At 40.9% G+C, this 13,281-nt stretch overlaps 1 protein-coding gene across 1 annotated transcript in view; it reads right to left on the bottom strand.

Moving 5' to 3' along the window:
* DPP10 (dipeptidyl peptidase like 10) overlaps window positions 1-13,041 on the bottom strand; it is a 769,909-nt gene extending 756,868 nt beyond the window's left edge. The window contains exon 1 of the mRNA XM_069577778.1: window positions 12,417-13,041. Within this exon, the coding sequence (XP_069433879.1) occupies window positions 12,417-12,488 (72 nt within the window). The 5' untranslated portion in view covers window positions 12,489-13,041. The remainder of the gene's footprint in view (window positions 1-12,416) is intronic.
* Window positions 13,042-13,281: the final 240 nt, after the last annotated feature.

Here is a 13,281-nt window from a genome sequence, read left to right as displayed (position 1 = left end):
TAATTTAGCAGATATTAATGACAGCAGTTCCATGCTATCATATTTACTTAATTTTTATCATATATATAACCTCTTGGTACTTTGTGACCTGTCTGAAACACCTTTCCTAGTTACATAGAGACTCATTCTGGAGTTTATGTAATAACCATGGGCTTTTTATACTGCATAGCTCCAAACCAGAAATTTTATACCGTGATGCTTTTGTCCTAGATTTCCCCTTAACTAAAACTGTCTTGTGTGACCAATAAGCAATACAAAGCTGACATTTCTGAGCCCAAATAGCTAATCCTAGATTGTATTTACCTATTTTCAAATATTTGCACCATCTGTGATTCTATATTAGTTTTTTTAGATTCGCCATTACAGCTCTTAGCTCTGAATAGGAATGAAACAACATTCCAAATGTAGAATGTATCATAAGCATGAGTAGGATTTTTCACCATGGAATGGAGGGGAAAAAATCAGGAAAGGCAAATCCATACTCAGTTCTCCACCTTCAGAATGCAAACATTGTTGATTTTTCTGCATTATTTATAAAGAATCTAAAAATAAATGGATATTTTACTAACCAACACCTAATCCATCTTTGCTTTGGAGCCAAGTTGAACCCATATAATCTCCATGTCAAAAAAAAAAATCTCAATATTGCATGCGCTCTGAAGTTTAGTCAAAGTAACAGAGAAAAAAGATGAAGCCAGAGCCTCCAATCCATCAGAAGCCTGACACCCCATCCCTTTGCCTCTCTCTGGTAGTTGTTGTTCAACACTCAGTCATGTCCAACTCTTTGTGACACCATAAACTGCAGCACACCAGGCTTCCCCGTCCTCCTCTGTCTCCCGGAGTTTGCTCTCAGTCATGTCCATGGAGTCAATGATGCCATCCAACCATCTCATCCTCTGTCACCCCATTCTCCTCCTGCCCTCAATCTTTTCCAGAAACAGGATCTTTTCCAAAGAGTTGGCTCTTCACATCAGGTGGCCAAAGTATTGGAGCTTCAGCATCAGTCCTTCCAATGAATATTCAGAGCTGATTTCTTTTAGGATGGACTGGTTTGATCTCCTTGCTGTTCAAGGGACTCTCAATAGTCTTCTCCAGCACCCAATATACATTAACAACAATAAAAGCACAGCGATTTTCATCATCCCCTGATTAATAAACCTATCTTATTGCTAATCTTCAGAACAATTCAGCAAGGCAAGCATCATACCATTTTCAGATGAAATATTAAATTCAGAAAGAGACTGGGTAACTTGCCGAAACTAGTAAGTAGAGTTTAAACTGAGGTTGTGACTTTCCAAGTGGCTCTGTGGTAAAGAACCCACCTGCTAATGAAGGAGAGACGTGGGTTCTATCCCTGGGTTGGGAAGATCCCCTGGGGGAGGAAATGGCAACCTGCTGTAGTTTTCCTGCCTGGAGAATCCCATGGACAGAGGAGCCAGGTGGGCTAATAGTCTATGGGGGTCACAAAGATGAGTATGCATGACATCATCAAATGAATAGAAAGCCATTGTTCTTTCCACTAACAAGAATTTTGTGTGAATTCAAAATTTACACAAAACTACCTGTCAAACTAGTTCAAAGTAGTTCACATGTCAAAACTACTTCCTATATATTTAAAGTAAAAAGTTCCTCTGATCTAGTACTGAAACTTGGGACACTGACAAAACTACTACATCCTCTGGAAATGGTTCTGTGTTCCAAGAACTCCAGCAAATCAGAAGCCTGTTGTTTCTACTAACTTCCAAAGAAAGCTCTAAAATTCACCTTGATGCTTTCTAGAGTACCTAGGTGCATCCCTCCATTCACAAGAAGGGACTCATCCAATCACTTGCCTATTCATCATTGAATTGCAATTTCAAGTGCTGAGTGTAAAGATCAGTGGGTGCTCTTTTATGCTGAGGAGAAGAGGAGAGGTCTAAGAATGCCCATGTCTTCACGTATGGTGAGAGTTGCTATCATTTCCTTGGAACAGTGCACCTCACAGCTTATTTTCATGATGGCTTTATGGCACTGGGGTGCTCTCTTGCCATAGCTAGTTGGAGAAGATGCTTACATGGCTCCATGGTTTTGTGGCCAGGTGCCAAGAGTCTAAAGGCCACTGGCCTAGAACCAGCACATCACAATGGAGAAACCAAGAAATATCGAGTTTTACCTACAGATTCAAAGCCTTTAAGAACATTAATTTTAAAAACACATTTTACTCTGATGTCAAATGCTAAGGAAGGTGTCTGTGCCACCAAAAAAATCACCAGAGACTCTATATTAATAGCTGACTCTGGTGGCATGGCACATGAAAAATGGGCATAAGTGAAAGACCCCAAATCAAGTATTGCTTCCGATTCTAACCAATGGTGTGATCCGAGACAGGACACTCACCTCTACATTGACTGTCTCCCGATCTGAAAACAAAGACAAGAGTTTTTCAAAATGTTATCATTGATGACTTTATGGCTATTTGACAGAAGAATCTGGAAAAGCAAGGTCACTATGGACATTGCAGTTGTCTAGACTCAAGGAATCAGTCTTGGAAAGAAATTGGATCTCAGAAATATAGAAAGGCAGAAAAAAACGGATTTGGATTTAGAGATGGTACAGAGGCAAGGGAAACACAGGAAATCAAAGGGGCCATCCTGTATCATAACAAGCTCTGATTCTGTGTGCAAACAGGCATTTGTAAGGAGTGACAGATGCAAAAGAAACCACCCATAACTCCGCTCTGGCACTAATGCTGGGTAAACCCCATTTGCAATAAGTATGAGGGTGGGTCTCTTCATTCCAGCTCCAGGTTCAATTCACACCTATCTAAGAATGCCAATATGGCTTGTCAAGAAATGAAAACCACTTAACTCATAGGACCAGGGAAAAGGAACAACTTTATGAAGATGCTGACTATACCTTCAAACTATGCTTTCTTTATATCTTAGAAACACTCTTTATAGTATTCTAAGAAGAAACAAACAGTGAAATGCACATTTTCCCTTAAAATCTCTAAAAGCTAATGGAGTAGATAGATTATCTATTCATAAATTCATAAATCCCAGGAAATGTAAATTACATGCCAACCTAGCCAAATAAATGACCTATTTCTACATTTGAGACATTCTTCATGAATTTCAGATTTTTCTTTGTGAAAAAATAGTTTTGACCTCTATTCCGAAGGTATCTTGATTCCTAATCCTGTATCCTGTGTCTAAGTGAGAAGAATCATTATGCAAGTTCATAAAACACTGATTTAAAGGGTTGTTTTGTTAAAAAAAAAAAAGGAAAGTTCTAGCATTTGTTTCAAAATATGTGAAATGAAAAAAAAAAATCCATGTCTTGAATTCATTAATACATATTAAAACCTTTCCTGGAGGTGAGATGTGATTAATGGAATCATTGAGTATCAGAATTTTCACTTACTCCATTACTCTTGCAAAAAGTAAAACCACATATCAATAACAGAAAAGGCCTGTTTCTACCTTGTATAAGCCTTATTAATGCAACTTTGAGTGGTCTTTCTGGCCCATTATTTGAAAATAAATTGCAGGAGAGCTTGCCATTCAGGTTCTCAATAATATACCTCAGATTTGTCATATTTAGGTTTTCAGAGCAGAGACTTTCATACAGAAGAAAAAAATTGAATCTGTATTTAGATCTTAAAAGGGGGGTGGGGATAAAGATAATAAAAATGGCTTGTTTCCTCACTTTTCTTCATTTGCTATCTTGTAACCTGATACATAGGTTTCTGCACGACGAGAAAAATCGATAAGTATGATAAATTACAATAATATTCAAGTCAGATAACATACAACTTGGCTGGAGAATATATAGATGACTTGATTTGGCTCTCCCAGATTTGAAGTCAGTTTTGATTATGCACTTTTCTTAAATTTCAACTCAACATATCATCAGTTCCCACATGCAAAGAATTTTTAAGGAAATTCAGTCATTTCTGGAAACCAAACTTCTGGAAAGAGAATATTAAACCATGATCACTTCAAAGAAGATCCTAAACAGGTTAGCAACTGAAAATAGTACAAATCAGTCAGGTTGTTATAAATTTTTACCAAATGCCTTATAATAAACCAACTGTAATTATTTAGCATATTAAGATCATGAGTGTGTGTATGACCCTATGGAATAGAGCCCGTCAAGCTCTTCTGTCCATGGGATTCTCCAGTCAAGAATACTAGAATGGGTTGCCATTCCCTCCTTCAGGGGATCTTCCCTACCCAGGAATCAAACCCACACCTCCTGTACTGCAGATGGATTCTTTACCCATGAGCCACCTGGGAAGCCCATAGTAATGTATACAAACACACACACACATGTTTAGTATTTTCATTAATGTAAATGCAAAATTACCCTTGCAAAAAAGCACAATAATCTTCTCAGATAATTTAGATACATAGTAGCAATAAGAATAAAAATATGGGGTTGACCAACAAAGTTCATTCAGGCTTTTCCATAAGCTGTTACTGGAAAATCTAAACAAACTTTCTGGCCAACCCAATACACACTAAGTTTTACCCTGGAACAGAAGTTAAACAAGACTCTTCATATGGCTTGTCTCTAATCCTTGCCACTTTCTCCCCATCGCCTTCCTTTAAAGATGAAGAACAGGTTTCAGAGGGATTAAATCATTTGCCCTACATTGCACAGCAAATGGCAAAAGAAAGATTCAGTCTGAAATCTGTCGGACTCTGTTTTCAACCCTACATCATGCCACCTTCTTCTCCAAAATATAATTAATCTGAGAATCATTTGGCAATTCCAAAATATATTGCAGAAGATGCTGTTCTGGTTAGTGGGAAAAAGCATATTATCTGAAAATTGGTTTTAAAATTATTAATGCTTTAACAATTCTCAAATAACCATGGGATGAACAAACTTGAAAGGAAAAAGAAAATCATTTTCTATTATGTAGAAGACATTACCAAGAATGCTGTTAACATCAATTACAGTTTGAAATAAAATGTTTTTTCTATCAGCTTCAGATACGAGCCAGTTTTCTGCATTTGGCCTGGCAGCTGGGTGTTATATTTACCATCACATACGAGCATGTCTGAAACCTTGGAAATTTAGGGCAGTTTAAGGAAAATGAATGAATAGTAGATGAAGTCTCTCTTGAATGTCCCATTCTCCCCACTGAGCCTACTCCCCAGCTTCCTCTCTTATCCTGGAAATGACGTCTTGTTTTGGTGAATACATAATAAATGATAAGAATATCTACCAGGTAGGGGAATGGTAGGTACACATTTTAAAAGCCTTGGAAAATACATGTTGTCTAGATGGAGAAAAGTAAATGGAGATTGGCTCTTGCCAGAAAGCTTGTGGACCAGGTCAAGTACAAATTTTAACACAAGACTGAGCTGGGAATAATCAGTACTGACCTATATGACTTCTCAAGGAGAGGCAGCATACACTTTTCATTGAAGTATTTCTAACTTTACATGAAGATGTGTTTATGAAGAAGTTTATGTTTCCTCCACTATTTATTTTTGCTCTTCTGGAGCTTTAAGAGGTCTTCAAGTGGGGAGAGCTCCACCCTTTCCTGGTTGACATATATTTTAGTACATATCCCCATTAAAATGTTTCAGTAAGATATTTACTTGATTAGAACCCACAGAGTCACTCAGCAAGTATGAAAATACATGGAGGTAATTTTAATAGTCAGACATCAAAAATGTTGTGTATATTTAAATATTGCATAGGAATAGCTGTAAAAAAAATGTGTGTAAAAATCTTTCAAATTATCTGAGCCCAATGATAGTCTCACTCCCAATGATAGCAGGCACACCCACCCTGGGCTCCTCAGGGGACTCCACTCGCAATGCACATTCTCCTGTTCCAAAACTGAAATCTCATCTCCTGAGATATTTCTGTAAGCCACACCTCTCTTTTCTCTTTCTCCATGCTTATTACCAATATAAGTGCACTGAAAACAATATGCATGTTCAGCAGCTAATTCCTCAGTTAGTGAGACTTAACCAATGTTTACTTTTAGCATGGCCTCTTATAGAGTAGGACAGTAAAGAAGTGAGGCTTTTTAAAATTTTTGTTTGTTTAATTTTATTTGAAGGATAACTGCCTTACAGTATTGCATTAGTTTCTACCAAACATCAACATGAATCAGCCATAGGTTTATCCATGTCCCCTCCCACTTGAACATACTTTCTATCTCCCTCCCCATCCCACTTCTCTAGGTTATTACTGAGTCCTGGTTTGAGTTTCCTGAGTCATACAGCAAATCCCCATTGGCTATCTATTATGCATATGGTAATGTACATTTCCATGTAACTCTCTATATACCTCCTACCCTCTCCTTCTTCCACCCCACCCAAGCCATGTCCATAAGTCTGTTCTCAAGGTCTGTGTCTCCACTGCTCCCCTGTAAATAGGTTCATCAGTGCCCTCTTTCTAGATTCCATGTATATACCTTAATATACAATAATTGTTTTTCTCTTTCTGACTTACTTCACTCTGTATAATAGGCTCTAGGTTCATCCACATAGAGCCTATTATTATTTGAGGACTGACTCAGATGTGTTCCTTTTTATGGCTGAGTAATATTCCATTGTATATATGTACCATAGCTTCTTTATCCATTCATCAGTCAAAAGACATCTAGGTTGCTTCCATGCCCTAGGTATTGTTAACAGAGCTGCCATGAAAATCTGGGTACATGTGTCTTTTTCAATTTGGGTAGAGAAGCGAGTTTTCATTGAGTGGAAATAAGGATGTTACAGAATATTGTAAAGTCTGCATTTCTGCCAATTCAATGCCTAACTCAATAATATTTACTACATCATTAAAATATTTTTATGCATGTGAAAACTCATATGTAAGCATATACATATGTGTACTAATTAATGCAATATTCTGGAAAATGCTAAAATGATATACCAGCTGTACATGACTCAATGATCCTCTAAGTTTCTTCCTCCCTGGGTTCCTGTTCCCAAACTATACATGTAATGAAAGCACTTTGTATGAGATAAACATTATTTAAAAGCTTTTACTTATTATTTCATTCAGTCCTTACAACAATCAGGTAGAGGATCTATAGCCACCTTCAGTCACAGATGAAATACAGAAAATGACTTTATCTTGCTCCCCAAAGCACAGTAATGACTATCAGAGCTGAGATATAAATTTCAATCTGAGCTTTCCAGTGCATAACATATAGATAGTGGTAAATAACTACTCCGGTTGATGGCACAAAAACTCACAGTCCTAGTTGCAGTATTCCAGCTTTGTGGCAGTGCTAATGGTACAGAACCTACCCACAATGCAGGAGATACAAAATGTAGGTTTGATCCCTGGGTTGGGAAGACCCCCTGGAGGAGGGCATGGCAACCCAGTCCAGTATTCTTGTCTGGGGAATCCCACGGACAGAGGAGCCTGGAGGGCTATAGTCAGTCCATAGGGTTGCAAAGAGTTGGACACAGCTGAAGGAACTTAGCATGCCATGCATGCTACATGATGACCTATAAATACATTTAAAATATGCCTACCAGTACTAAAAGTCTAAAACATAATATAATCATAAATGGTTCAAGAAACCAAAGTTTGGAAATAATTTTAATTTTACTTAGACTTGGAGAAATTGGTTCCAGTGTTTTGTTTCCAATATAATGCTCTTCATAAGACAATGCAGCATTAATATTTAATAGTACAATTTTCTTTAACTCGTTTTTATATACTTCAATCTTTCTTAGATGTGCAATATGCTCAGTCTTTGAAATAAACAGAGAGATCAGAAACTTATAAGCAAGGAACGTTTTTTGGTGTGTTCTAAACTCAGCAGATAAAATGTCGTACATATTTGCAGTAAGACATATATATATATATATATATATATAACATATGTAATAAGAAATTAAGGTATGATAGGACTTCCTTGATGGCTCAGACGGTAAAGCGTCTGTCTACAATGCAGGAGACATGGGTTTGATCCCTGGGTCGGGAAAATTCCCTGGAGAAGGAAATGGCAACCCACTCCAGTACTCTTGCCTAGAAAATCCCATGAACGGAGGAGCCTAGTGCCCATGGGGTCGCAGGGAGTCAGATATAACTTGGTGACTGAACAACAAGTTATAAAAACTTCTACATAGCACCTGTATCAAATGTCTTTTATAACCAAATGATATAGAATTCTTCCACCAATAATGTACTATGTATTTTATATTGAATGTTGAGAAGTAATACATTTTCTACTAAAGTTTCTTAACATGATTTCTAAAAGCTTTCTTTGAAGTTATGTGTTAAAAACAATATAAACTAAATTATGACATGTTTATGTATTAGGGAAACATGGAAGAATAACTTTTTTATGAATTCATTAAGTATTTATTTGAAATTTTTAATCAGGTTTGCTAGAACAATACTGGATCCTAATTTCTTTGTGAAAACTTTAGGTACCCTAATATTTTACAAAAGGAATTTTATGTATTATCTATTCAACCCCAATTTTGTTCATGAACTATTTCATTAATAGGCTGTTATGTAAGAGAGTAAGAGAGTGATTTCTACTAGAATGAGTTTTACTGTTGTTGTTGATTTTTTATGCATAACTAATACTGCCTCTGCAGCCAAACAATTGTTTCTAAAAATACACTTTTTAGTCATACTTCAGTAAGGTTATCATTTTTTCCTTGTTTAATTTTTTTGTTTGTTTGTTTGCTTTTTTGTTGTTGGGTTTGGTTTTTTGGAGCTGAGAGAACTGTCAAACATTTTAGGAAATATTTTTACCCATTGGACTCAGCAGAAGGGTGCCACCTGGTGGCAACGTGAGCAAATTCTAAACCAGGTCTAACTATAAAATGTTAAGTTTAAGAAGCCTTGAAAGTCTTATCACTACCAAGGGCAAATGATAGAAACATTTTTTTAAGTTCCTATGTACTTATCAGGATATATCTGGCTTTATATTATTTTAAGAGACACTAACCTAATTTTTCAATTTCAAGATTTATTATTTACATTTACAGTTGAAGAGTTAAACAAAATCTTAACCCATTTTATATTCAAGGTAAATTTGTACACATGTATACATAATATTTGCATTTCTTCTGCATTATGCCAGTAGAAGGCTGTTGAACTGTAATTGTGTAAAGGTTAGAAGATGGAGCTTTAGACTTAAAAGAGCTTATTTTTTTTTAACTACCATAGACTAGGACTATGTCTTATCTCTACCACTTATGAAGACAAGGTTGATCAAGTTGTTCAGTTACTTGAGAGAATTCTGTTTTCTCATCCCTAAACTAGGAATTATAACGAGACCTAACTTAAAAAGTGTCAGCTTTGAGAATCAAGTAGGAAAATGCATTCAGTGAGTGTTACCTTATCAACCCAGGGGACAGTACTCAGCACATGGCAAGCACACAGGAAGTGATTTCCAAATCTAATAATAAGTTACAACTAGCCACTCAAGATTATGTATTCCCTGATGTAAAATGGATATTGATTACGTTAAGTGGGAATGACTGCTTCTACCCATAGCTAAGTATTTATTTTTAGACATTTTGTAAATGTGGAATGTTATAAAAACAACAGAGGTAACTGTTGTAAACATTTAATCAATGAAGCTTTAAAGGCAAGACTACTGAGATGATGAAAATATCTCCAATGATTCAGAACAGTAATAAAAATATGCAGTCCCTGTTGCAGCTGCTCCCAGAGGAGGGGCTACTTCTGGTCATGGCACCCTATGCTAGAAGACAGTAGTAGATAGGTGAAATAGGGATGTCGAACTCTCTAAAAGGCCACAACAACAATCAAATTATATGGTTCATAACCATCTCATGGAGAAGAAAGACTCTGGTCTTCCATGATGCTGTTCATGGAAATGGGTGTTTGATGGCCTCTGGACAAGGCATCTTTGAAGGTTTCATAATAAACACTACCACAAAAAGTGAAAGAGCTTTCTGGCAATATTCAAAAGCTTAAATCACTCAAAATCAACACCTAGCAAGTGACTTAGTGGAACACGCCCCCTATTTAACCATTAAGTAGGATTTCATAAAGCTTCATTTTTAGATAATTTTGTGAATCTTTTTGTTTTTTTCCCAGAAATATCACAGAAACTTGAACAATCGACCTTGTCTATATTATTACATCTGGGACCACGTAAGAGTTATCTAACAACTGCAGAATTAAATCACAATGACTAATACTATTAATAAAAAGCCTAGAATCTTAAAAGAAATAGTTTAAGCCATCACAGCAATTGTCCACATCATCTGCTCATCATTTTGTATGTCAAGCTTTAGACAAAGAATAGACTACACATAGGTGTTTTCTGGGATTGCCTGGAAAACTCCCAGTGGGATGCTGCCATGTATATTTCAGTCTTCCTTTCCTTTCCCTTGAGAAATCAATCTCTTTCATTTTAACTCAAGTGTAATATGCATACCATTGACATTATAAAATCATGTCAGTGCTCAGAAAGGCACTTAAAAAAACTCAATTAAAACAAGAGTTCTACAAATGGCCACTCCCTGACTATTCAAAGTAGCATAAGCAAAAATGCACACTAACAACGGATTCAAGCTTGAGTCTCTGTCTTCATGTGAATTTTAAGTACCAGATTAGTTCTGACAAAAGGCTGTGGATATACAGCTTGTCCACTATTTACATAAACATTGTCAGCTTCTGTATCCTCTGCTTCTTCCTCCCTGCCTCCACCATCACTGAACTGTTTGCAGAGCCTCAAGTAACCAGCTGGTGTCACAGGTTAGTGAGTAAAGATTTCATGGGGAGACTCTCACCTGACTAATCATTCTTACTGGTAGTATCATTCCAAGAGCAGTAGAGAGGCTCAGTGGCTTGTTAATGAAATTTAAGACCTTTCAGCCTGAAAGAGGATGTTAAATCCATGCTCCTCTTCTGAAATTATCTTTATAATCAGCCAACTGGTTGCTACCTTGTGATGTGTGCTGAAGGGAGCAGGGAAAAGAGATACAAGGAGAAAGGACAAGTTATATACATGTTTTAATATTTTCTTACTTTTCTCAGGGTAGGGAGCAAAAAGAATGGTTTATGAAAACAACTGCTTTATAAAAACTGCAACACCCATCTCAGTAAAGGGAGGGGGCTTTAAGTCTTTGAGTAATCCTCACCACCTATGTGAAACATATGTGAGCAAAATGAGAAGGGGAGGGAAGGGCGAAAGAGAGGCCACTAGCCAGGAGCAACAGCCAGGACTAGAATATTAATAATGGCAGCCCAGGAGTCGCCCCCTCTGCCTCCCGCCACTCTGAGCGGACAGCTCCCCTTCACTAACTCCTCAATGCTTAGAATATGCGAAGAGCTGAGTCCTACTGTAGCCTCGCTGTTTGCACCCCCTTTATCCGCTTCTAGCAATGAGCTCGAAGTGTCTCCGCCAGAAATGCTTTGAGAGGCCTTCAATAGTGCACTCGGGGCAAAGAGCCCACCTCTGGACCCCGGCGCCGGAGCCTCCATCCTCCAGCTCCGTGGTTATCCGCAGACCTAAGTGTAACCCTCTTGGTTCAGACTCTAAATGAGTAGACGTGACAGCATCACCTGCCGGCTCACACAGCCTCCCTCCTCTCGTCCAGGGCACCTCGGCGCTCCCGACCCTCCAACTTTGGGAAAAGGCGACACCGAACTCACGAGCCACCCCAACCCAGGGACAGAGACGAGATGGAGATTCACAGTATGGCTATGCTACAGATTCCTAAAGACAGAAACAAAACGGGATGGCCAGAGAGGAAAGACAGAAAACGGACTAAAATTACCCTCAGCCAGCACAGCGCACCTCGCAGAAACAACACATCTGGACTCAACAAATCACTAAAGCCAGTCTCTTCCCAGTTCCACCTAATCATGCCTTTTTGCTCCAAGCTCGGTTCCCAGCAGACAACAGATGCGTGGTACACCCTCTTCCCCCATTTTGCGTCGCCCACCCCCACCGCCGTCCCAGTCTCCTCAAAGGAAAACAGAAAGGAAAGGAAGAACTCTGATGGCCTAAAGGTCATCTGCCTACTCGGCTAAGCTCTGGTCTCAGCTACGTGAAAACAGGGTTCGAACCCAGCGAGTGGAAGCCTCCAGGAGAGCAGCAATTCCTCCAACGTGCTTCAGTAGGAGCCAAGAGGTCCCCACTTCTTGGCCCCGGCCACCTCTCCCTCCGTCGGGGGCCCGCCCGAGGGGTTGCCCAGGCCACCCTTCCTTTACCTCTCTGCCCCCTTCCCCGCGGCTCTCCACCTTGCGCATCCTCTCGCCCGGCCCCGGAGCGCACTCGGAGGCTCTAACTTCCTGCAGAGTCCATGGATGAGCTGAGGAGAGCCTGGAACTGGGGCGGGGGTGGGTGGGGAGAAGGAGGCGTGGGAGCTGAGCCCTGGAGGAGGGGCAGGGGGAGCGCGGGTTGGAGTCTGCCTTCCTGGGAGGGCCTGGTCGCAGCTGCCAACTCTCACCTGGTCCGCCGGCTGCGCCTGGCTCGCCCTGGCCCCGGGGGTGGGCTGTTGCTCCTGCTTCATGGCTGTCATCGCCCGCGGCCCGTGCTGGCGCTCACTTCCTCGCGGGCACTTCAGACTCGGGGACCGTCACTTGGCAGGGATCGCATGTCACAGGCTCCCGATGCTCTCCGAATTGGCGGAAGGCAAAGCGGCAGCGACGGGGTGGGGGGAGGGGAGCGATGGGGAGGGGAAGAGGAGCGGCACCAGGCAAGCTCCCCCTTGCAGGATCCCTCCTTTGGCCACCGCAGACCCTCTAACTCCCCACTCCCCCCGCCCCCCCCCACCACCACCCCCCACCCCAAAGCGTAGACAGCCTTGGAGAGCGGACACCACCAAGTGACAAGTTAGTGGAGCGGCGAGTGGCTGGAGAGCGGCACCTGACAGTGCCGGAGCGTTGTCTCGCAGTCCCGGAGGAGCCCGGCTCGCCTTCTACCGCAGTCTGCGCTCCCCACCAGCCCCCGGGGGCTCCCCGAGCCGAGCTCAGCGCGCCCGGTGCAGCAGCCGGGAGCCGCGCGCCAGCATCTCTGGAGCAACTGCAAAGCGGGCGAGAGCACTGCGCCTGGCGCGAGCTCCCCACACGCGCGGCGGAGGCTGCCCGGCTCCGCGGGTCCCCTCACCCCCTCCCGCCCCCCGCGGGCTCCTGCTAAAACCCGGAGAAGCGGAGTGCGCGCTTGCAAAGCCCTCGGTGGCTCCTGCGCTGTCACTGGGCATGCTCCAGCGCTCCGAGAAGCCAGGGGCAGAGGGGTACTGTCGGTCGAGAGCCCCATCCCGGGCACTAACACCTATCGGGACCCAAGAGGTTGTCGTAGACTGATTACGACCG

Source organism: Ovis canadensis, chromosome 2 (assembly GCF_042477335.2).
Source record: "Ovis canadensis isolate MfBH-ARS-UI-01 breed Bighorn chromosome 2, ARS-UI_OviCan_v2, whole genome shotgun sequence".
Lineage (NCBI taxonomy): Eukaryota > Metazoa > Chordata > Mammalia > Artiodactyla > Bovidae > Ovis > Ovis canadensis.
Note: the sequence above shows the minus strand (reverse complement) of the source record. Positions and strands in the feature narration are given on the sequence as shown.